The sequence below is a fragment of the Beta vulgaris genome, chromosome 3 (genome assembly GCF_026745355.1).
Source record: "Beta vulgaris subsp. vulgaris cultivar EL10 chromosome 3, EL10.2, whole genome shotgun sequence".
Lineage (NCBI taxonomy): Eukaryota > Viridiplantae > Streptophyta > Magnoliopsida > Caryophyllales > Amaranthaceae > Beta > Beta vulgaris.
Window position 1 is genome coordinate 1,783,891 of NC_079204.1, and position 25,588 is coordinate 1,809,478.

The 25,588-nt window shown below is 32.4% G+C and overlaps 1 protein-coding gene across 1 annotated transcript; it reads right to left on the minus strand.

The window, feature by feature from the left end:
• Nucleotides 1–5,665: 5,665 nt before the first annotated feature.
• Nucleotides 5,666–6,548, minus strand: LOC125495943 (putative gamma-glutamylcyclotransferase At3g02910). Its single transcript, XM_048640761.2, has one exon. The coding sequence runs from the start codon at nt 6,432–6,434 to the stop codon at nt 5,889–5,891; it is 546 nt and encodes a 181-aa protein (XP_048496718.1). The 5' UTR covers nt 6,435–6,548; the 3' UTR covers nt 5,666–5,888.
• Nucleotides 6,549–25,588: the final 19,040 nt, after the last annotated feature.

The window sequence follows — 25,588 nt, forward strand, 5'->3', positions numbered from 1 at the left end:
CTAAAAGTCTAAACTGATCGTTTTGATAAATGAAGAGGGTAATGGAAAGAGGAGGGAGGGGAAAGAGAAAGAAACTTTGTCTACCCGATAGATAATCTATTAACTAGAGATAGGCATGAATAATTAGTGGAGTTTAATTTTTTTTTATCCGAAATGGAGTTCAATTCACGGTGATAATAATATTTAAATTGTTTATATCTAGTGGATAATCTACCTGATGGATAGGATAGATGTAAATTTCTAGAGGAAAGTGGGAATTATAACCTTTATCTTGGGTAATGATTGACAATCATCTAGGGTTGTGTCTTGTGGCTTGTGGTTTGTGGGTAACTAATACGCCTTTAATTAGGATATTATCTGCCTTATTTTTTTCCTTCTTATACAATCACTATTTTATCTTATCTACTCTCAACTTCATGGTATTTGAATCGGTTATATACTAGTTTCAGTTCAATTTATCTCAGCTCATTTCAGTTCAGCTTGAATTATTTCAGTTCAATTTTATTAAGTTCAGCTTAGTCTGAAAGAATTGGGGGGCTAAAAATGAAATTGAACTTTTCAACTGTTCTAGAGAGATGAGTCCACAATGGGGCGTTGCGCGGAGGAGAGGAAGATTGAAGTCTTTTGGGATATTCAGAAGGTCATATCTCTTAATGTCATTGGTCCAAATTGGTTTTGAGTGGCCATCCTTTTAAAAAGGGAATTGACTAATTAACCACGCCAAAACAATAAATAAATACAACTTGAGAGAATCTGTTTTTATTAATATAGATTTGGACTGTTACACAATGATACTCTAATAAGACTAAAGACCGATTCTTCCCAACTTATTTTCAGTTCAGTTCAGTTTTGGACAACACTTTTACTTTCACATATGACATATCACTATTCAATTCAATTCATCTGTTTTATGCCGAAGAGAACAGACCCTAAAGATGTCTTGACCTACTGATTAAGATTGAGATATTGTGAATAATAGGTTACAGGTTCGAATCTTCTTTTCCATTTAATTTTTCTGTATTTTAGACTGCTTTTGTGGTTCGTATGGATTAAGATATTCTATAATTCTAATAAGAGAGACAAACAACATTGATTTATGGGATCTCATTGGACCATAGTCTATGAAATTTTTATTTATCAAAGCTTTGGTATCATCTCTACGTAATTGGAAGTCGAGTTTATTTTTTAATCACTTGGCGTCTCTGTTTATATATGAAAGACCAAGTATATCATGTAAGAGTATCTCTTAGAGTGTCTTGACATTTAATTTAATTTTATTAGTTAGACAAAGAGATTCTCTTAGAGTGTCTCTTACGTTAAATAGGATCTTCTTGCAAGGGATGGAAATTGCGTAGGTCTACGAGTTTACCTACTACTTCACCATTAGTTTGATATCGTCTGCTTTAGGCTTAATTTGCAAAGATTTATTTTTGGACTTTTTTCAAAAAAAAAAAAAAAAAGTCTCATATTAATATAATCGGTGAACTCATATACACTAGGTAACTTTTTCTTATTTTTCCCATATGAAATTTGAGATGTACAACCGACAAATCAACCCCCGTGTCATAAGAGTACAAGGAGGACCTTACAACTATTAGGCGAATCTAATACTTTGTCATTGTTGTGGTTGTATTTTTTATTTTTATTTTTTGATTAGAAAATTAAGTCAATCCAAGGGCTAACCCTTATAAGGCTACTAGCCTGTAGGAAACACCAACACATTGGCTGGTAAGGCATGCATAGCATGCTAAGGAAATACCCCAACATAATGTTGGGGTAAGGATCGAACCCCTAACCTCAAGGGCCAAGGGAAGCGTTCTACTCACTTGAGTTAGCCTATAGGAAACACCAAATCTTATTCTTATTGTTGTGGTTGTATTACCCAATGCAAAATTTGTTATACTCTTGCAATAACTATAAAGTAAGTGGACTCAATGTTATTATGAAGTACTTCCTCCGTTTCTAAATAAGTGCAACATTTGCATAGTATTTACTATTCACGGTTTAAACTTCAATTAGCTTTAGTGATTTGCATTTTAGGAAAAACATAGTCATGTGGGATCTTGTTAGATTCGTCTAAATGTGAATTTTTTTAATATCGACTTTTTACAATTTTTACTTATTGATAATTGAAGATATTACTGGTTAAAATAATGCATTGGCAAACGTGGAAACAAGAAATGTTGCACTTATTTAGAAACGGAGGAAGTATATTTTTGGCGTTAAGTGAACTTGGTGTTGTCATGTTTAAAGTGCTTGGTCACTGGTCAGTATGTGTGGCTAGAAGAGTTAGTGGCGTTGCCATAGACAGAACACAGACTCATAGTAGAGTTTTTTATTGTACCAAAAAAATCATAGTGCATTTTTTTGCACCAAAAAATGAAAAAATTAGCAGTGCGTTCTTTGTCTATTAGCTGCTAGCATATGTATCGCTAGTCGATGCGAACAGATCTTATAAATTGAATAAATATAATGAACGGTGTTAAGTTACCATAATATATTCCCCTCCAAAAAAAAAAAAAAAGTTACCATACTAAATTAAAGTAAGTTTTTTTTTTTACAAGTTATTAGAGTAAGTTAGAAATATACTTTCTCCGTTCTATTGTGTTAATTTATTGATTTTTTTTTTTGAAGATCTATACTAACTTGTCTTTTATGTAATTTCCAATATACAACTTGACTTTTAGGGCTTGTTCTCTTCAGTGTAAAACAGTTGAATCGAACCGAACTGAATCGAATTGAATTAAATTGAACTGACCTGAATCAAATTGAACTGAACTAAACTGAACTGAAATAAATAGTGATATGTGAGAGTAAAAGTATTGTCCAAAGCTGAATTGAACTGAATTGAACTGAACTAAACTGAACTGAATTGAACTGAACTAAACTAAACTAAAAATAAGTTGAGGAGAACATATCTTTAATCACATCTTACTAAAGATGATGAAAAATAACTATATTTGAGAATATACAATGAAACGAATCTAATAGTATTCTGCATCTCGTATCTAATAACAAATAGAGTACTACCTCGAAAAGTTATTGGATAAAAATAATGAAAGGCAAAGGTGGAATTTAGAAGGAGCCCTACAAGAAAAGTATATTGTCAACGTTGATGTGGTGTAATTGGCTGGGGGTGTTGATCCTTACCCCTTGGGTTTTCATTCATAGGAAGTTAGATTTTCATAGATTCTAGAGGCAAAACTTGTTTGACTAGATGTAGAAAGAGTTAGATGCAAGTATGGAATAATTTAACTATATAAATTACTTCGCACGCATAGCGTGCATATAAAGCTAGTCATTATATATGTAGAGAACTAGAGTGTTTGTTGGTTGGTAATGATGTATCATTATAAGTTTAGTATTGTTGAAATTTTGGGAGCTACTCTCTTTAAAATATTTGGTGCAATTGTTGTATAATTGGTAGTGTGTAACTTGTAAGTGTGTAGTTGTGTAACAATTATATCTTAACTAATTTAAAAAATTACAACTTTAAAGATTCCTTGAAAATTTATACTACTGACGACGTGTATAATCATCTATCACAAAATATTTCAAAGTATTTTTGATGTTGATTAATTTGGTGATCGGAGGAATGTAGTTGTTTAACATATAAATGATATATTTCCTCCGTTTTTTATTAGATGTTACACTTTTCAAATTACGGACTCCTAGATAATTTTTGGAGAGGAGAGAGATAGAGAGAATGAAAAACAAAAGGGTCCCATGTGAACATGTGATAGGAGAGAGATAGAGAGAAGTTATTACCCAAAATAAAAGTGTAACATCTAATTTAAAATTTCCTAAAATAAAAAGTGTAACATCTAAAAAAACGGAAGAAGTATTAATATTTGGGAAAGTAGTCAAGGCACATCAATCAGAGACTAGAGAGGAGAGGTAGAGAGTTCTTGTTTTCACCCAAATTTGCTTTAAATATATATTTTAGCTTTTCAGAGATTTATATTAACATTTTCTAAACTTATGTTATTTATTATAAAATTTAGGTGATTTTATTGAACCTTGTAGCCTTATTATTAGCTATTTATTACTATACATTATGTAAACATTAAACTAAACTCATTGACGCTCAACAATATATCTCATTTTATTTCTCCTGAATTATGTTAATGAGAAGTTACTAGATAGAAAATCCATTGTGCACTAGGGTTTGATGTAAGTATGTACGTCAAACACTATATTTTGTTCATTTAGAGCATTTCCACTTTGCTTATTTGCTTGTTTAGGGGATCCTAAAATAGTAGCATTTGGTGTATCATACTCATATTACACTAGTGTATGGTAGAAATTGTGAAAAGTGAAAACCGGAGAAAGTGATCATAGTGCATTTGCAACCTATAATAATAAGTATTCCCCCAGCTCAAATTACACTATTTGACTCTGTCCAAAACTATAAAAGATTAATAGTCCCTCGATCCCTTCATTTCTTTTTAATTTACACATTTTTCTTCTTGTCGTTTCTTTTTAATCTACACATTGTTGCCTTTTCTATTCTTGTTAACATGTCCCATCTACTTTCTCTTATTTTTCACTTATATCATCCTTTTTTTAAATATTTTAACCCACTTTATATTTTTTCTATCACTTTTCCATTTATCTTTCGTATTTTTGGATTTCCTTCTCGATTCTCCCTCACTATGATAAACTAAAGTATCAATCTGAGTACAAGAGTAATGAGGCCTAGATTTTTCTTTTAGTTTTAGAAAAATCTATACTTAAGGTGTGTGTTAAAATGTGAAAAAAATTGATGACAACTAATTTGCATAAACAATAAGTTATATATAATTTTGATTTGTACGAAAAGAATAGATCCCCTCATCACTAATTGATTATGAAATTCCCCCTCAAAAAAAAATTATGAAATTAGTCTCCTCAACCTATTAATGTAGTAGCAATCACAGTATCTCTTATTATAGATGGCAAACAGTGCGGGACAATCCAACCCGTCCAGTCCAGCCCATCTCTTGAGCCGTGTGGGCTAAGCTCACGAAAAGCTCGATCCAACCCAGCACGAACTGTGAAATTGGTGGCTGGAACGTGGGCTAGATTTTTTGAGCCCAGCCCACGAAAGCCCACTACTAAAACCGTCCAACTCGGTGCACGAAAGCGATCCAGCCCAGCCTATAAACCGAACCAGCCCAGCCCAAATAATTATTCAACCAAAGTGTGTATATTTTAATCAAATTGTATATATTTTAATCAAATTGCATATATCATAATTTCAATCAAATTCAAAAATAACAAAATTATTCATTAATATTAATAATTGTATATATTTTTTAATTATATTAAAAGTTTTAAGTAACAATAATAAATGATTATATAACTTTGAAAAAAAAAATTCATGTCGGCCGCCAGCCCGCTAGCTCGCCACGCCCACGAACCACTTCCCGAACCGTGAAAACCGGTAACAGATCGATTTGGGCTAAAAATTTTCAGCTCGTAGACCGCGAAATCTTAACCCGACCCACTAGAGTCCACGGACTAGTCCGCACCAGTGGCCATCTCTACCTATTAAGTTATTATCTTCAGCTATTAAGTCATTATCTTCAGTGAAAATTACTCCATGTAGACCGAGTTTCACGCTTTCCAAATCTGGAGACATAATTGGTAAACATAATACAGTCTAATCGTTACATTGTGAAAATTAAAGGGGGTTAATTTACCACATCTCTCGATTCACGGTAATGTCAAATATACAATCGCATATTCCAGATATGTGTTACATGATGATTATTCAACTAATAAAGTAGCAAAACAATGCTAACTACTCAAAAGAAACAACAACTAAAATTACTCTTTTCTCCCCAAATTTCTTATCAAGATTCAAAACACAACAACAAGAAATCAAAGAAAAAATAGCAAAAAAATCAACTAGTAGTAGTAGAATCAGACGAAATAAAACTAGAAATATGATCTAAAAAAGTAAGATTTTGAGGTCGATCTTGACGCTTAACATAACCTTTAGCCTCTTTATGCGAATAAGTCACATATCCCGTCTCACCATTCTTTTCCCACATTTGATGTGCGTAAGACTCGTGCGCGTAATAAGCCTCAGCAAAATCAAATATTAAATCATTCGGCAAGTCCGATATTTGAATCGCCAGCCGCTGGTAATGCCCGCGGCTGGTGCCTTCTAATTCATCGAGACGGGCGAGGCCTACTTCAGATACCAAGTAGGCCTCGCCCCATACTCGATTGCCCTGCCCGGGCAAATTTAAAAGAAAAGGTACCCTATATGGTCCGCAAACCAAAGGGTATTTTTCCGTGGTGCGAAATGAACCAACGTAGTATGCGTCTAATGTTGCAATAAGTTCTTCCATTAATTTGTGATTTGAGAAGCCCTTTTTTAAGGTGCCATATGTGAATATTAGTCTCTTGCATCTTCCTACTATTGATTTCTTCTCTGCCCCCATTGTTTCGAAAAAGAAGGTGAGAAAATTGAGATGATGGGATAATTGAGAGGAGTTTTTTGTGTGGTAGGGAATTGAATCTTGTGAATGCAATGTTTCATAGTGAAGACTATTCTAAAGCCAAAAGTCGTTTATATAGGGAGTCGTCTTTCCAGATAACAAAACAAAATATACGCCTTGGTATCCACCGAAAATGATTAAAATATCAGCACCCATATAATAATTAGAATACTAAGGATCCGTGAGTCTAATAGTATGGCTTCCTATCTCCTATATGAAATATGAAAGGTTCAGATCCAGTAGAGGAAATTTTCAATATTATTGGGGGAGAGAGGGGTTTGGGGCTTGTTGGGCCTTTGAGTAAGTGTTCCTGTGCAAGGGCAGTACGGAGGATTTTCATCTTATCACCGTTCTCGAAAGGAAGCCCAAAATAAAAATAAAATAATTAGAATAAAAATTAGGGTAGACTTAAGTGGTGAGTTTTCCCATCTCTTTAACAAAGTAAGGGTTGAATAAAGAAGGAGAAGATGGGAGTGTCTGGCTTGTGATGGGTCTCACGATGGAGACCCTATGTGAGAGTAGCTAAGATGATTTCTTCTTTTATAATAATAATAATAATAATAATTTTCCATAAATGGGTAATGTTATATGTAGCCCTTAGGGCTATATATAAGCATTAAATACATTTCTTTAAATAGAAACAATTTAAGAATTCAAGACACATTTTTACATCAATTGAGGTAATAAATGCTTGATTCAATATTTTATTTCCATTTTAACCATCTTATACATAGCCATTCAATATTTTATAAGCCTTTGATTTTAAAATGTATGATTCAGATTTAACTCTACCTTGTAGAGTTTCACCAAAAACTCTCGAGGATCCGGACTCATCTTTCACCATTTCACATGCCTACCCATTTAATTTTCCCATTCTTTTTCATTTTTAAATGATAATAATTCCAAAAAAACTCACTATGTAAGTACTAAGTACTCCACAAATCCACAATCATTGCTTACTTAATTCTTGGCCCAAAATGAAATGAGAACTGCTTCCTCAATTGCAAAACAGATATCACAATTTGACCTTTGCACTATTCATACATTCTCCTTTGATCGTGTTTTTAGATTTATGCATAAGAAAAAATATAGTAATCTAGGCACTCGCTAAATTGGTCTCGATATATAATTTTAAATTTTTTATAACTTTTACCTGTAAAAATATTGGAGATATTAATGGTTAAAGTTATGTAACGTTGATAGACATGTACAGAGAAGTGTGTCAACTATTTAAATAAAATAAATTATTTTTTATTACGACTAATATAAAAAACACTGGAAAAGAAAGGAGGATATTTAAAAAAAATAAGATAAGGAAAAATCTTGACAAATTGTAAAAATAAAAGAGATTTCAATTTCTCAAAAGCGAAAATCAATTTCAAAATCTTTTATATCGAAAGGGAAGCTCTAATTAGTAGGTTATCCTCACTCTGAAGTAGGATGATAATCATGATATGATATCCCATGTGAAATATGATTTGGTCGGGTCTTGGGTTTCGCACTTTTGACGGATGTCTTTTGATTGATAAGAACCAATGAGGTTTCAACACTTGTGCGGTTGTACTTTGTTTGAGGGTTTTTTAAATGATACGTACGGGCTGCGTACTACTCTGCTCAGTGGGCACTTTACTCAGTAGTCAGTACAAGCTCCAACATCCATAAAAAGATTTCTCTCTCTTTTTGTATTCAAGGCATCTGTAATTTGAGTCCAATTTTAGAAAAGTTATTACTCCATGCCTTTCTTTTTAATTAATATAGTATATTATTTGCGCACGATTTTTAAGACATTTTTTAACGCTTAATATTTTTTTTAAGTAGAAACTATATACTTAAAAAAATTAATATCAATTTACACATCAAGACGAATATAACAAGATTAGAAGTCAGGAAGCTTTACAGTAGCATCAAAGGAATAAGAGAAGACAATGCTAGTCGTTGAGGGATGTCCGCTCTTGCCGCTGCATAAGTAACTGCTCTTGTCTACACATGATTATATTTTTACTTATAAAAAAAATCAAATAAAAATGATAGTTGAATTTTTCAAAACAGAAATGTAACTGTTAAAAAGAAACAAAGAGAGTATTTTACAACTTTACAAAAGACAAAGTAGAGAAAATGTTAAAGTTTTGGAGAAAGAAAAAGGTGTAGTTGTTTGCCACGAAACTTGCATTATTGAGCTTTGTATAGTGCTGGATTTATGAGAAAAGGACATTAGGAAGGGTGTACTTTGTTTGGTGTGTGCCTTGACAAGTGGATCTCATCACATCAAGGCTTAATTTGTACTTCCTCCGTTTCTTTTTACTCGCTACACTTCTCATTTCACGGACTCTTAGGCAATTTTTGGAGAAGAGAGAGGTAGAGAGTAAAAAGAAAAGGGGCACATGTGGGAGGAGAGAGATAGAGAGAGTTTATTGCCCAAAAAAGAAGTGTAGCAAGTAATATGAAACTTCCCATAATGAAAAGTGTAGCGAGTAAAAAGAAACGGAGGAAGTATTATTGTTAGCCCAATTTTGGTTTGGAATACAATCTATAAACTTGTTTTAGTGTACTTTACTTTGTGAATTGCCAATACCAAGTGAATTGGGCGTGTAAGGTTACCCTTTAATCTACTTTTCCATGTTTAAATCCTTTATACACACACCTAAAACATCCCTTCCATCAATCCTTTCATTAGTTGTAGGCTCATAGCATTTGGATAAGGATAATTACATATTTCATCCGTAACAAAATATATGTTACATTTTGAAAATTGTACAATTTATCTACTATATTTGATCACGCATTTTTTTAGTTTTAGATAAAATCAACCATTATTATATAATATGTTGTTGAATTTGTCTTAATGTATTCTTTCATAATATTAACTTCTTATATTTTTTTACTAAGGTCAAAGTATTGCATCGACAAGCATAATTAAATGTCAAGTAACATCTATTTTGCTACGGAGGAAGTACCTTTTTCACCTCTCTTTTCTTTTCAAATCTTATGTAGTTTTAGAGTACCTATTGTTACAAGGGTGGTGGCGTTATATGTGCACATACATAGCCACATACATAGATGGTGTATATAATGCCTTTGGATCATTGGATGTACTGATGTACATGGGTCACGCATGTGTCGCTTAAAAAAGTTCAGAAATATTCATGAGGTTTTAGAAAGTTGGATTTTGATAAGATAATTTCCATGACCGATGTATAAGTCAGATAAGTTCAAATGATATTTTCGTTAAACAAGATAGCATTACAAAATTGTACCATTTAAGGCTATGTTTAGTTCACCTGAAATTTTCTGATCTGATCTAAACTTATTTTTTCTGATCTGATCTGATCTGAACTGATTTGATTTACAAGATCTTATCTTTTAGATTTTTCTCAATATATAAGAAAAAATATAGTCATGTGGGGTCTTGTTTGATTCGTCTCAATGAGTACTTTATTAATATTCAATTATTATAATTTTTACTAATATGTAATGAAAGATATTTAATAGTAATAATGATTTTTAGATATAAGCATGATTTGAACTTATTTTTTCTGATCTGATTTGATTAGATCTGAAATAAGCAAAAATAAGGTGAATTGAACATAACCGAAATGTAATGATGTCGGTAATTAGGAAAAGTTGTGAGCTCCTTTAACTAAAACGACTTTTAGAAAATGAAAGTTAGGTAATAAATTGTAGTAAATCACATGGCCTTGATAGTTGCTGAATTCGAGACTAAAGTTGCTCTTTTGATCTGGAGCCTGGGTGTAGACGTGATGTTGAACACCTATTCCTTTAGAAACCTTATCCTTAGTGAATAATAATCAATCTTAATGAGTTTAGTTTTGTAAATTAAGGACCTAAACCTGATGATTTGCTTCTTTGATTTTCAATTGGTAACATATCAAGCAAGCAAAGCAATGTAACAAGAACTAGAAAGAAGCGTCGAAAGATAAGTGATTAACTCAAGATGTAGCAAGAGAAAGTATGTATGTTTTATAGGCGAGGAGAAACTTTCACGAGTTGGGAAAATAAGATGATGGGCATGAGAAAGTATGATTTTTTAGGTAAGGAGAAACTTTCGCGAGCTAGGAGAAATAGATAGGATTTGCCTTATCATGGATGTCATGGGTGAGAATAGGTTCCATGTCCTATTTGAATAGTGAGAGATGCTCTAACCATTAGTTCACTATGCTATGCACAGCAGTAGATCGAAAGGGTATGTGTATTTGTACGCTTTAGGGATTCGAGCTTGGTTGAAAGTCGCCAGCAAATCTTTCAAAGAAAAGCTTATAACCTAATAGTGCTCTCCTACACACACATTGACATCCTTCTCTTCGTAAGCAAAAATATTATAATAAAGCAAGCAATATGTTTCAGCACTAAAGAGTATGAGAATTATTTGTGGCAACAAAAAGAAAATATTAACAAACAAGACACCCTCCTCATCTATATATTGTCTGCCATCACTAATCATGCTTGTTATTTCATTAACATATGACTACAAAACCAAGTAAGTGTTGGCCCAGTGATGATGGGGACTGGCTTTGGTAGGACGGACTCGTGTTCGAATCCCCGCAACACCCGTGGAAGAGGAATGGAACCTAACCACCCCAAACTTGACCTCGATCCGAATGTAGCCCCAAGAGTGAATCGGATGCAAACACAAAAAAAAAAAAAAAAAAAAAAAAACATATGACTACAAAGTTTCAACAATTATTGCCTAATTGTCATTGTAAATTATTAAGTATCGGTACGAAATAACTTGCAAAAGTTGCGACACTCGTTTTGAAAGTTCCAACTTCCAAGTCCCAAAATGATACAATTTTTATTAAGCACCTATCTTGCTAATCTTATTACTCTTTAAGTTCTTGTAAGTTGTACCTTTATAGATCTGAAACTTTTTAGTAGAGAAATACATACATCTATGAATTGGATGGCTAAGTTTCATTGCATCGCGTTATCTTACAATGTTAATTAATGGGTAAATTATCTGTTAGGTAGATTAGCTTTTCTCCTTGTGAGTAAAACTCACCTCTTACTTGTTTGTAGTTGACAAAGTCAAAGTTCATAATCTTGACCATTAATTTTCACTAACACTTCCTCCATTCTATACTAATTGCAACGTGTTGTGTTTTTATACTTTTCAACGCACAACTTTAAGCATTCATATATTCAATTATTCATAAGTAAAAATTATTAAAACTTGGTATTGAGAGTAATCTAACAAGATTTCATATGAATATGTTTATCCTTACATATAAATTATAATAAAAGATCAAAATAGAGTATGTGTATTTCATACGTTGCGATTAATATAAAGAGAAGGAAGTATATAAAAAAAATTACATATAGAATCTTATTGAGTTCGAATCAACATTTTATAATTATTAAAGACGTGACTGACTATAATCAAACAAACATCTTAGAAATGAATGAAAAAGGAAGGGTATATTCTCTTCGGCATAAAATAGTTGAACTGAACTGAAGTGAACTGAACTGAACTGAATAGTGATATGTGAGAGTAAAAATATTGTCCAGAACTGAACTGAACTGAACTAAACTGAACTGAATTCAGCTAAATTGAAAATAAGTTGGGGAAAACAGGCCTGAAGTATGTAAACTTTGAAGGGATAGAGCCAAAGAGGGAATATGTCTTGTAATTGTACTATTTTTTTTTTGTGAAGCCGTAATATCTTTAAAAAGATATTATATATTAAAAAAAGATATTTATTTATACAAAGGACATAGTGGGCCCATTTTGGCATTACACGAAGAAACTTGTCTAAGTTGGACTATTAGCCCAATAATTAAGCTAACAGGCCCAATGATATACTGTACCGGTCTGTTTGTTGTGATGTACCATCATTTGTAAGCCCATGATAAAAACCCATGATTTAGACGTGCAAGTATCACTATCAAGAAAAGATGTGGGTCAACTCTTTGCGTCAAATGTTTTTACTCCTGAAATGTCCACATAATTTTCTCTTCTTTTTACCCCTCTCATTCAATCTTTTAAGATATCAACTCTCCAGTATACTTCTTCCGTTTAGAAATAGTTGTACCGGCCATTTCATATATTCACGTTTGCAATGCATTATTTCAAACATTAATATCTCTAATTATTAATAAGTAAAAATTATAAAAAGTTGATATTAAAATAATATATTATATACATTGATATGAATCTAACAACATCTCATATGACTATGTTTTTCCTAAAATATAAATCATCAAAGATAATCAAAGTATAAGATATACTCCCTCCGCTTTTATTTATTTGCTACATTTTGGTTTACACAAGAATTTAAGAGATGTCCTTTTCATTATTTTTTAGTGTACTTTTTTACCCCTTTAGCATTAAATAAGGTGGGAAAAGGGAAAAAAATAGTACTTTTTGGTAGAAGAAGAGGGGAAACAAATATAATACTACTCCCTCCGTCCCAAAATATAGTTCTTATTTCCCTTTTTTCACGGTAATTTAAGCAAGTAGAATCTAAGAGGGTTAGTAAAGATTTTTTGTTTATTTAAATAAATGTTGTATGGGAAAAGATGATTTTAAGAGAAAGAGTGGAGAATAATTGGTGAAAGAGCATTAATTGTAATATTTTGGTTGAATAAACAAAGGAAAAAACAAATTTCAAGAAGAAATTAAATGATGGGACACGGTTTTTCTAGACAAATGACGAAAAAATGTGGAACTAAATATGGAAATGGGAACTATATTTTGGGACATCCAAAATGAAAATGGGAACTATATTTTGGGACGAATTGAGTATTACTTTTTGGTGGGTCAAGTCTCCTTATAAGGAAATGTAGCAACTAGCGAATAAAAAAAAGCAATTTTTTTTGGAAAATGTAGCAAATAAATAAAAACAGAGGGAGTAAATAGTAAACAGTAAACACTATACAAATAGTGTAACTATTTCTAAACCGAGGAAGTATTTAGGAATTTAAGATCTTATCAATTGGGTGACCAAAACTTTGACAAACTAAATAATAAGACATGCATAATTCAATGATGCGTAACCCCTAGAAGATGGAGGGTATATACAACTAGAGTACTAGACTATTACTCACACATGACACATGTAGGTGCAACTTGCACAGATAGCTGAATTTGACCATCACGTGTAATTAGTTTTGATACAAGGTACTACTTCCATTAAATTCTAGAAAGAATTGGAGAAGTTTGATTTTATTTTTTATCGTGTTTAATGGGATGTGGAAAATAAGGAGAAATTCTTCTTGTGACCTTTTGAAAGTCAGATCAAATTTTATATTCGCCATAATTGAATTAATTATAAGAAAAATTTACTTTAAAATTTAAATGAGTCACTTTTAAATATGACGAGGTCATTTTCAAGTAAAAAAAAATATAAGAGTTGACTTCATTACATGAATCACTTTTTATATGAGTGACTCTTTTAAGACAAAAAAAACTATTTTACACTAATATATTTTGCACCCATCTCATTCTAAATTTATATTAGCGAAATTTCTCATGTAGTGCGGACTTCGACGTCCAATTGTAACCTTACAATGATTAATCTATAATACTTTGTAAGTCGTTACTACTCCTAATAAAAGATACTTTAGTGTCCTATAAGTTATTATTAAGAGTTTGTCTCATCTAAATCAGTTATTTTATATAATATTAATTTGTGTAGAATCTTATTATGATGATGTTGAATTAGCAACAATAATATTTAAGTAAGTCAAAACTCATAGTACTCTAAAAATATTTTCTTGCAATAATATATCATAGGAAAATATAAAATTAACATATCCTCACACACATATGCTTAAAGGCCTAAAGGGATATTTATGGAGTGCAAATGATTAAGTTTACACAAATGCTCTTTTCATCAATTCAACAAATCATTGTGAATCATAGCCTATTATTAAAAAAAATGTTATTTCTAATAGTGCATATCTTGATCACAATGAGGTACAGAGCTAAATAGGTTATAGCCACCTTTAAACTTGGAATTTTCACCAAGTCTTAACAAAGAGAGGAATTATATACAAGAAATAATTAGTGGATTCATCTACTTTTTTTTTTACATTTAAAAAACTTACAAAAACTTGAGAAAACAGGAAAGAAAAGGCCTAAATATCCATACGATTTTGTCGACACCATGTAGCTAGTTTGTGGGCTGTAGCAACTCGAGTCTTAGGCCTCGTTTGGTTCACATGGGAAGTAATTTTCCATGGAAATTTACATTTCGTGGGAAATTCTTTCCCCTGTTAATTTCCTAGGAATTAGACAAAATTGTTTGGTTGACACTATAGGAAATTGCATTTCCTAGGAAATTACTCACCAAGGGGGGCTTGGTGAGTGATTTCCCATGTTTCATGGGAAATTCTATTTCCTTGGAATTTGTATTTCCTATGCTTCTCATTTCCCTCCAACCAAACACAACACCCATAATGTATTTTCTAGGAATTTGTATTTTCAAGGGAAATAGCTTCCAACCAAACAACACCTTAAAGACCTGGACAATTCGACAAGATGTAAATTGGTTGCCTATATCACGAAGGCGAGCGGTTGTGTTGTGGATCGTAAAAGACGGATCAAAGCCTTAGAAGCTGTGCAAACCTGACCTGCCTATGTTCTAGCTTCCACGGCCCGTTTGGTAGTTGGTCATAAATGGGGGTAATGGGAATGAATTTGTATGTAAATTTGTGAAAAATCTCATTGTCCATTCCCATGGTAATGCTAATTTATCCTAAAGTTCACTTTCCTTCTTGAATTTTCATTCCCATCCAATACCTTGTAGGGTGGTAATGAAAATTGCTTCCCTTAGTGACAAAAACACAAGTTTAGGGGTGAGATTGCTTGCCATGGAAAAAAATACCTCCCATGGAGATTTTAAGGGTGCTTTCCTAATAAAATTACACTTAAAATTCATTCACATTACCGCAATTTATTACCAACTACCAAACGGGCCGCCAGGGAAATGGTCGACGTTGAGTAGCAAAAGAACCCTTGTTGATCACAAACGCTAGGGTCTATGGGTTCTCTTATTCACGCTGTGTCACCTTCACAATTTTTATTTTTATGTGTTTTCGCAATAAGTAGGGTTGTGGATGACATGTCTGTAATCTATTGCCCTATGTGGACAACTTCAAAACCCAAGGGCTAGGTGGGGCCCAGAGGATTCTGCGTCGGGTCACGGCCAACTTACACGAAAAGCAGATGTTGTTGGGCACTTTCCTATAACTGCACAGAAATAGAAGTTGTTGTCTGCTGATGTTGGCGAAATACTTGGCTATTCTGCAAACACCAGATTGCCAAAAGTGTACCGATAAACTTTGGAAGGGTTGAACCCCGTGCACCATCCTCCATGACAAAATACTTAATCCAGTGGCTTAGCCAATCTCTAAAAGCCAAATGAACAAAATTGATGTAATCGAAAGATAACTGGGTTTGTTCCCAAGCTTCCATGGCCAAAGGGCGGAACCGGAAAAGATGATGCAGATCTTCTTGATCGTGAAGACAAATCGAACATTCTTCATTGTTGGTGATACCCCTTTTTTTAAAATTTGAGTTGGTTGCTATCCCATTCTGCCAAAGCTTCCATATAAAAAAGCTTCTATTTAGGTATGATGTTCAATCTCCATAGACAGCGAAAAATTGCTATATCAATGGTAGATGTCATGCTACAGATTTCATGCATGTTACTAGTGGAGTAGAAAGTCATACCTCGACTTTGTTGAATATTCTCCTGATTGAGTATGAGGCCAGTAACGGTAGTCTCGTGTATTCCTAGTAAAAGGAATTTCTATACTCTTAATATGTCGTGTAGTGGTTGTTCGAATAAAGAGTTAATCAGACGAGAATTCCATGTTGATTCGGAAGAAGAAGATGTTCGGCTTTAAGATTGCGCACATCACTAAGCCTTGTTGAGTCTCGAAACACAAATCGTCTTCCCTGCATCCAATTATTGGGGTCACTACACATAATTGGATGTCATATACGTTAGTTGATAGTCTTGTAAGTGTGGTACATAAAACTTGGGATTGAATTTCATCTTTATCACTACACTTAGTCGCTCATTTAAACGAAAAAAACTAACATATATATAACCAAAAAGATCGATACATGTTAGCATATCCTAACATAAAATCAGTACGACACTTCTCCTTACCGATCTACCGATCTAAATGGATTTCCTAACGGACAAATGAGCTTAGAAAGTTAGAATCAGGAGAAAATGAAGGGTTAAAAGAGAAGGAAAAAGAATGAGGCTTTGCCAGCTGAACTAAAACGGCTCCTGTTAGTTTGGACCAGCTGTAGTTGCATAAGTGTTATTACATGGTCGACTTATTTTTGGTGTGGCATGATCTTGTAAAAAGTGATAGTCTGATTACTGAGAGAAGAAAATCTGCTAAGAAACGTGTAAAAGTTAGCATCTTTTGAGTCACCTGAATCAACACGAAATTTTCCTGAGTCAGAATATCAACTTTCAGACCAAACCAAAGTAATTTTATCAACCCTCTTCAAAGGGTAATAATAGCAGGGTTAAAGAAATTTTGCACTTTCATTTGCATTACTATAATGTCTTTTCTTGATTTATAATAATGTAAAGAAAAGAAAAGAAAAGTAGTGAACAACCGACCACTACAATACATGATACATCACCATCATCTTGGAATCTAGAAGTGCAAATCTTATGTTTTTCAGTGTTTTAGTTGTTTTTTTTTCATTTTTTTGCTTATTTATAGAAAAGTTATAAAAGTTTAGGGAAAGTTTGAAAAGTTTAGAAAAATAAAAGAAATAGAAAAAAAGTTAAAGAATTTAAAAATTTAGTAATTTGGAATAGATAAGAGCTACCATATATATTGACAAGACGTCTTTCACAACATTATTTATTATTATTTAAATTAGGCAAAATTGGTCTAAATACCCTGAACTATGACGCACTGGGCACCAAACAACCCCAATAACAGCTTATAGTGAGAAGTCAGAACACCCCCAAACTACGGACTTGGGTGCAATCCATATCATAAATGAGGTCGTGCCCAGAATTCTCACCAAATTCTCTTTCTTTTCTTAATAGTTTGGTTTAATTCGCAGCTCTAGCCTAATTGCCGAGGAGAAGTCGGCAGAGATTTCAACGTGGGATCGGTAGTGAAGCCAGTAATTGTCATCGAATGCGCAACCCCAGAGTCGCCGGGGGATCTCCAAGAAACATAAATCTCTTGCCGCTACTTCTTTTTACTTCGACGGAGTTAATCCCTAACTCACGTATTTTCTTCTTTTTTAACCCTAATTTTTTTACTTAAACAAAAAAAGGTGTGTGCCTTCATTTCCTCAACTGAACACAAAGACTTTCTTCCCCAAATTCTCTCTTACTTCCCCAAATTCCCTCTTCCCAAATGAACCCTAAATTAAGAAAGAGTAAAATCTGCATAACAACAATGAGCTCAACTTCATCTTCAGGTTGTTTCATGTTGCAATGCGTACCAAAATTTGACCGTTATCTAGTTGACAATTGAGTATTGTACTTGTTAGTTTTGCCTTTATTTCGAGCCTCTTTTAAATACGAGTAAAAGTGCTCATCCTATAAACGGGTATTGATTGGTAATAAAAATTTCTAAAAAAAAATGTGCGTTTCAAAAAGATGTTTTATTAACCATGAAAAGAAAATGTTTAAATGACCATAATTTATTTTCATTGTCCACCATGAAACTAGCATCTAATTTCAAAAAAAAAATTACATAGAAATTCATTAAATATAGCCTACTACTAAACGAGACCTTATTAAAAAAAGAATTATGCTATATGTAGTCTTGAGGATTGCATATAATACATAAATACATTGTTTAAAATTAAAATAAGTTGTAATTTATGACAAAATTTTGCATTAATTTATGTAATAATGATCAGTTAATGTTTGTTTTTTTTTTCATTTTTATTTCTTATATGCAGTCCTTAAGATTACATTTAGTTTTCCTCTTAAAAAATAACTTTCAAAATGGCCCTTGGTGAGAATAAAAATCTAAAATATCTATGAAGGTGGATAAAAAGTTTTACTTTATGAGATGGATCAATAATTCCTCTTTAATCACTGAAATATCTTCCTTAATTATGCAAGAATAGTTCTCTCCGAAATACAAATAGAGGCTCCTTACGAGAAATTTCAATTTACCTATATATACAAATATACTTCCTTCCACATCTTAGGGCATGTTTTCTTTGGCATAAATCAGCTGAACTGAATTGAATTGAATTGAATTGAACTCAAATGAAATGATTAGTGATATGTGAGAGTAAAAGTATTGTCCAAAGTTAAACTGAATTGAATTGAATTGAATTGAACTGAAAATAAATTGGTGAGAATACTCCCTTAGGGCCTGTTCTCTTCGGCATAAAACAACTGAATTGAACTGAACTGAACTGAATTGAACTGATCTGAATTGAACTGAACTGATCTGATATGATCTGAACTGAACTGAATTGAACTGAAATGAATAGTGATATGTGAGAGTAAAAGTATTGTCAAGAGCTGAGCTGAACTGAACTGAACTGGTCTGAACTGATCTGATCTGAACTGAACTGAATTGAACTGAACTGAACGGAATTGAATTGAACTGAACTGAACTAAACTGAAAATAAGATGGGGAGAACAGGCCCTTAATCATATAAGATCTAATATGCGTTTAAGAGTGTAAATACACGTTACATGGACAGAGGTGTATCTATATGATGAAGATTTTATTTTTGTGCTTCCACCATACCATTACCACCCGTCCACTTCAATGGCCCAATTTCTTACACCAATAATATCTTCACGACAAATTGTAGAATGGTTTTAATCAAGGTAAAAGCAATTAACAAGATAGGATATTTGATGGATTTAATTAGGTTTATTTCATTCTCTGGCTCTTGCTATTTTAAAGAAAGTAACATTATAGGCGCTATCATGCTCATTTCCATTTCATTCTTTGTTGGTTCCAAACTAGCAAATAATGAGTGATTCTTTAATCTTATATTGTTCTTAAACAAGAATTAGGTTGATTTAATAACCTAAGGTTTTAATTATCCAACCTAGATTTCTGTTATATATATTTTCATCTTGCATTATTTGCTTCATTGTATAATGGTAACAACTTTTTGTTTTTTTTAATGGCCACACTTTGAATTTTGACACTATCACAAATTTATGTTTGACTATTATTTGTAATCAACATGTTAGGAAAAATATAGTTATATGAGATTTTCTTCGATTCATTTTTCTATGCAAATTTGGAAAATCAAATTTTTATAATTTTTACAAATGTGAATTTAGATATATTAACGTAAAAACATTTAATAAATTGGCAATTGTGAAAAGACAAAGTGTAAATATTAAAAAGAAATTGAAGGAGTAATTTGTTATCTTTAAGTGTTTTATGAAAATTAGGTTTTCACATTTTTGTCACTAGATTCTCTACTCTAATTAAACAGTTTGTCAACTTTTTCTTTCTTCTTTTTAAGGAACAACTAGCTAGTTAGTAGGCTCGGGCTATACTCCGATTAAGAAAAAAATTTATTTATTAATATAATACTTTATGATAATAACACTAAATACAACTTAGCCTAGGAATTAGAACTTTAATATATGTATTTGAGATCTGTTTTCGCACGCCTTTTAATATATTTGTATAGATGTATCAACTTTCAATGAAGCAAATATTTTATGGTGACAAAAAAAAATGTTACTAGTCGAGCGGTACTATGTTACTCCCTCCGTCTTTTTTTATTTGCTACATTTTGCCATTTAGGGGTGTTTCAATTTATTTGCTACATTTGCAAACATTTCCATATATAGTACATAGTAGGTCCCACACTTTATTTACAAATTTGCCATCACTCCCTTCTTGATTTTGTAAATGTTTCCATATATAATACATAGGTCCCACAATTTACCTATTTGCTTTTTTGTTAATTCCATTTATGTCAATGGTCCCCACTCCCTCCTTGGTCTTTGTGAAAAAGTGCTTGTAGCAAATAAAAAAAGACGGAGGGAGTACTTCTTATGTTTTCTTAGTTGTTCCATTCTTGACACTATTCATCCAATGTAATTTGACGATTATTGATCATATTTTCCTAAAGGCAATATAGAATATCGTTAAATTCGTTTTAATATATATATTCTTAAATATCAACTTTTTATAATTTTTATCTTTTATCTAAACTTCAAAAGTCTAAATTGGACATTGTCAAACATGTATAGGAGAAATGAAACTACTAAAAAACAATAGGAGAAATAACCACGAAAAAAAAATCTCTATTATATATGAAATTTTTTGAGGATTTTAGTATTCATTTATTTTTTCTTAACTAGAAAAAAAAAAACTGCAATATCTACCATTCTATTATATGTTGGAGTATTTCCTTAGCATGCTATACATGCCTTACCAGCCAATATGTTGATGTTTCCTACAGGCTAGTTATCTTGTAGCGATTAGTCCTTGACCTGACTTTATTTCCTAATAAAAAAAACCTACCATTCTATTAGTTTAAAATAAAAATAATAAAAAAGAAAATAAATCTAAGAAATTGCAAAGCGTTACCCCTCATCTTTAACGTTCACACGCATAACGTGCATATATATAAAACAGTAAATAAAAAGAGAGCACTAGAGCAGTAATGGATGACTACGTGTCAAATAGACGGACCAAGTGGGAAAAGCAAATGAGACACTTGGCTGTATCTGCAAGTGGATAAGTGTTGTGGCCATTAGCCCTCCAGCCTAACTTAAATAATGCGGCCTTCAATTAATTAAAACTATTGGATAATAAAATCGAATAAACAAAGGCCAAAAAGAATAAGCTTTGAAACTAGACAAATATTGGCCTCTCAGTAACTACGTTGCTAATGACGAGTTTTTATGTCACTTTTTTTTACCTATTCCATTTTGCTTTAAATGAAACATTCGACGAAATAATATTATATATTAATCAATTTTAATTTCAATTTATTATTATTATATAGAGAAAAATATAATTAAGTAAAATGTTATTAGATTTGTCTCGATACATACTATCAAATTATAATTTTTTTATACTTTTTTACATGTATAATAAATAAAAATGTTAATAATTAAAAAAGTGTGTTAAATTACATAAAAAATAAATATTTTATTTAGAACGAAGTATTAACTTTTTACAATAGTTTTTAGGGACAAAAAACAAGAGGGAAGGAAAAGGTTGAAGGAGGACGTACCACGTGAGGAGATGAAGTTCCTTAAAGAGCACGCAACTTCTTTCCTCGTGGGCCGATGTTGGTTTTTCTTTTATTATACTATTCGACTCGCAAACCCATAACCCCTCGTGTCAAGCTTATTTATGCTCATCAATCAATTTACTTTTCCAGTTTTAATTTAGTTGCGATACTTTTATTTTAGTTAGTCTCAATTTAGTTGTGAGTTGTGAGACTTTCATTTTGGATAATAACTTTTCTCTATCTCTTTCTTATTATACGAGACCTTTTTATTTACTTTTCTCTATCTTTTCCCATATCCAAATATTGTTTGGGAGTTCGTGATTTTAAAAGTGTCATGCAACTAAATTGAATCGGAGGAAGTACTAAAATTGACACAATTTAACTATTTAAAACTTAAGTAGGAGTTTAAAAAACAAACTCGATCCATGGGTCCAACCCGTATTAAATCCGCTTTTAGTCAGTTCAGATCAATTTAATCAGGTTTTCTAACCGATCAAACCTGGTCATGAATCAACTCAACCCAGTTATAGTACTATACCCAAGTATATCAAACCCCGTCCCAAATTGTTACCAACTCACATTTAATCTGAATGAATCCAAGTAGACCCGAGAAACCCATTTCAACCTGACCCATGTAAACTCAACCCATTACCGACCCGATATTATAAATCAAATATGTTTTGCTCATAACTTTAGCTCATGTTCTTATAAATACTTCCATATAAGATAAAAAAAAAATTGTTACTAATAAAATATGTGGACATATTTGGTAATATGATTACAGTTAACATTGGTCAACTTTAATTTATTAACTTGTTCATTTATGTATTTCTCGTATTATCGGCCCACACGAATGTCCAATGCCAACTCGAACTTCGATCGATATGCATAATGACTAGAAACGAATGAACGACACAAACATATAATGGATCATTCTAACTCCACTCTGGATATGGTCTGAGCCAACCCAATTCAACCCGAACACGGTTCGAGCTGACCCAAATCCATCCGAACACGGCTCGAGCGCGACCCAAGTACATCTGAATCCAACTTGATATGCATGAACAATTTAGAACCCACTTTTGTCTACACAAAACTGATTCGAGCCGAGCTAAAGTGGTTTGACTCATACCCAATCCGCAAGTATACGTTGTTCAAGTTTGACCTAATCTAAGTGGCTACGAATTAACCCACCCTTGATCCAAGAAAAGATGTGATCCGATATGATATGATCCAAAAAATATCTGACTCAACTCGGGCCATCCTAAACTCTCACACGCAAACCGTAAAAAATGGTCAAACAAAAGTATCTAATAATATAAAAAGTTTAAAAATATAATACTCTCTCCGTTCCATGTTATAGTGCCTGATTCTGTTTTTGCACGGGTATGAAGGTCAATAGAATTAAAAGGAAAGTAAAGAGTGTTTAAGTATTGAAAAATAAATTTTATGAGTAAAAAACTGATTTTAGCTAGGAAAAAAAGTGACAATTAAGTGGTGAAAAAGCATGAAATGGATGATTAATTCAACCCGTGGGTTGAATAAACAAAGCAAAATGTTATTTTCAATTAGTAAATAAATGATGGTGGCATAATTTTTCTAGGAAAATCATAAAAAATGCGTAGAATTAAAAAAGGAAACAAGAATTACATTTTGTGACACTTTAAAAAAAAAGAAAGAGAAGTATTATTATGAATAGGGATGACAATTGGGCCTTGGGCGGTGCGGGTGCGGAGGATGGTACCCCCACACCAGCACCCGCATTAAATTCTCATCCTCATCCCCGCCCCACCACCCATTGCGGGGGAAGATTCCATCCCCATCCCCGCCCCACCACCCATTGCGGGGGGAAATTCTAGACCCACCCTCAACCAACCCCCACCCGCGTCGTACCCACTTCATTCCCGTAAAAAATCCACCAAAAATTCTGCCATAAGCCCATTATAGTTGTCTACTTCACAAAATCACAATATAATATAAGAAAAGAAAAGTTAAAATACATTAACAAAGGCAAATGTTTTATTGCATTTCAAAAGTGCCTTCAAATACATTAGTAATATATGTATATAAATAGAATTTTAATAATAAATATGCAGGGCGGGGGTGGGGCGGGCGGGAGTGGGGCCGGTATAACATAAAATCCACACCCGCTCCACCATCCATTACGGGTACAATTTTAATCCCCATCCTCGCCAAATCTAGACCCATCTCCTCTCAAATTGAGCGGGGTTGGGACGGGTCTCTTACTTAATCCGTCCCACTTCTATCCCTAATTATGAAACGGAAAAAGTAGTAAAAAATGGAGGAAGTAAAAACAAAATATTCTTTAAGTTGGGACTTGGGAGTATCTAGATAGAGACTAGATTGGTGAAGTGTACTTCCACGAAATATGTGTGTAAGTGAATGGGTCATGTGCTTTATTTTTTATCCTCTCCTATTGTACCCACAAATCAAGATACTCATAATTGCATCATATTGGAGTTTTGCTTTTTTCACACCCTCCATATTTTATACTTTCTAAAGGGTGAAGGTTAAGTTAATAGTTTAGCATATATCTTGGTTTTAAGAGATGATCTTAGAATCAATTTCTACTTTTGATAGGTTAAGAGTTCTTTTACTTCCCCAACTCGTTAAGATATTTTTCAATTAAAAATATATACTTTCTGTTTAAATTTATATTCAAAAGATTTTCTTATATTTACTTTATTCCTTATTTATTATATTTATTTAATTTTGTACTATCTTATCTCACTTATTAGATGCACATAATTATTTTTTGCCTAGGTACGCAAACAAAAATGACTCACTTTTACACTTTGTCTTCTCTTAATCTTGAATTTTTGGTATCTCTATTGGCTACTACATATAGGAAGATCTTTAAAAATTTGAAGGAATACTTTTCTTGTTAGATATTTCCCACTATTTACATCCTCAATTTGAACAACTACTTCACTATATACCTCCACTTATATCAAAAATTTGGTACACCTTCTTACATTTTTTTTTTTTTTTTTTTTGGATAAACTTCTTACATTTTGTTGCATCATATACTTTATAATGGTAAAGAAGTATATATATAATACTACCTCCGTATCTTCATACATACAACATATTTGTTTTTGAAATGTATCATTATACTTGCAACATTTTTCTTATTCGCAAATTACTCCTTTCGGTTTTTATTAGTTTACCCCTTTCTTTTGCACAAAGTTTTAGGAAAAATAATGTTGTGAAACATACAAGAAAAAGAGAAACTATTATTTTATGTATGTTAAAGTTGAATGTATGTGTGATGGAAAGTTAGTAGTCCCATTTCAAAATAGAAACAAAAGAAGTGGATAAACTAATAAAGACCGGAAGTAATATGTACAAAGAAAGCTTTATTTTATTGTTTAAGCTCATAGGTTATGTTTCAATCTCTTTTTTCTGCTTTGTTTATATATACCATTTACGGGTGTTATATTTTCTTTGGACCCTATTTCGGGAACCCGTGCTAAAATGATTTTCCTCTAGGCTGTCCTCGTACAACGCCACTCACTCAGAGGCCCAACAAGCTCCAAACCTCCTCTTCCCCAACAGTATTAAAATTTTGCTTCCATCAAGGTTTGAACCTTGATCTCCCATATGAAATAGTGAAAGTCATACCATTAAACTCAAAAATCTTTGATATTTATGCGTGTTATATGTATTAAGAAACAGAGGTAGCAGACTAGCAGTAATATATAGTAAGATATATGATACACATTGCAAATAAAAGTATGTACTCCCTCCGTTTCAAAATATAAGGCATTCACGTTTTACGAAAATTTAATTTAATCACAAATATCTATCATAATATGATAATTAAAAATTATAAAAATTATACCGTTGGATTCGTCCTGAAAAAACTATAATAATA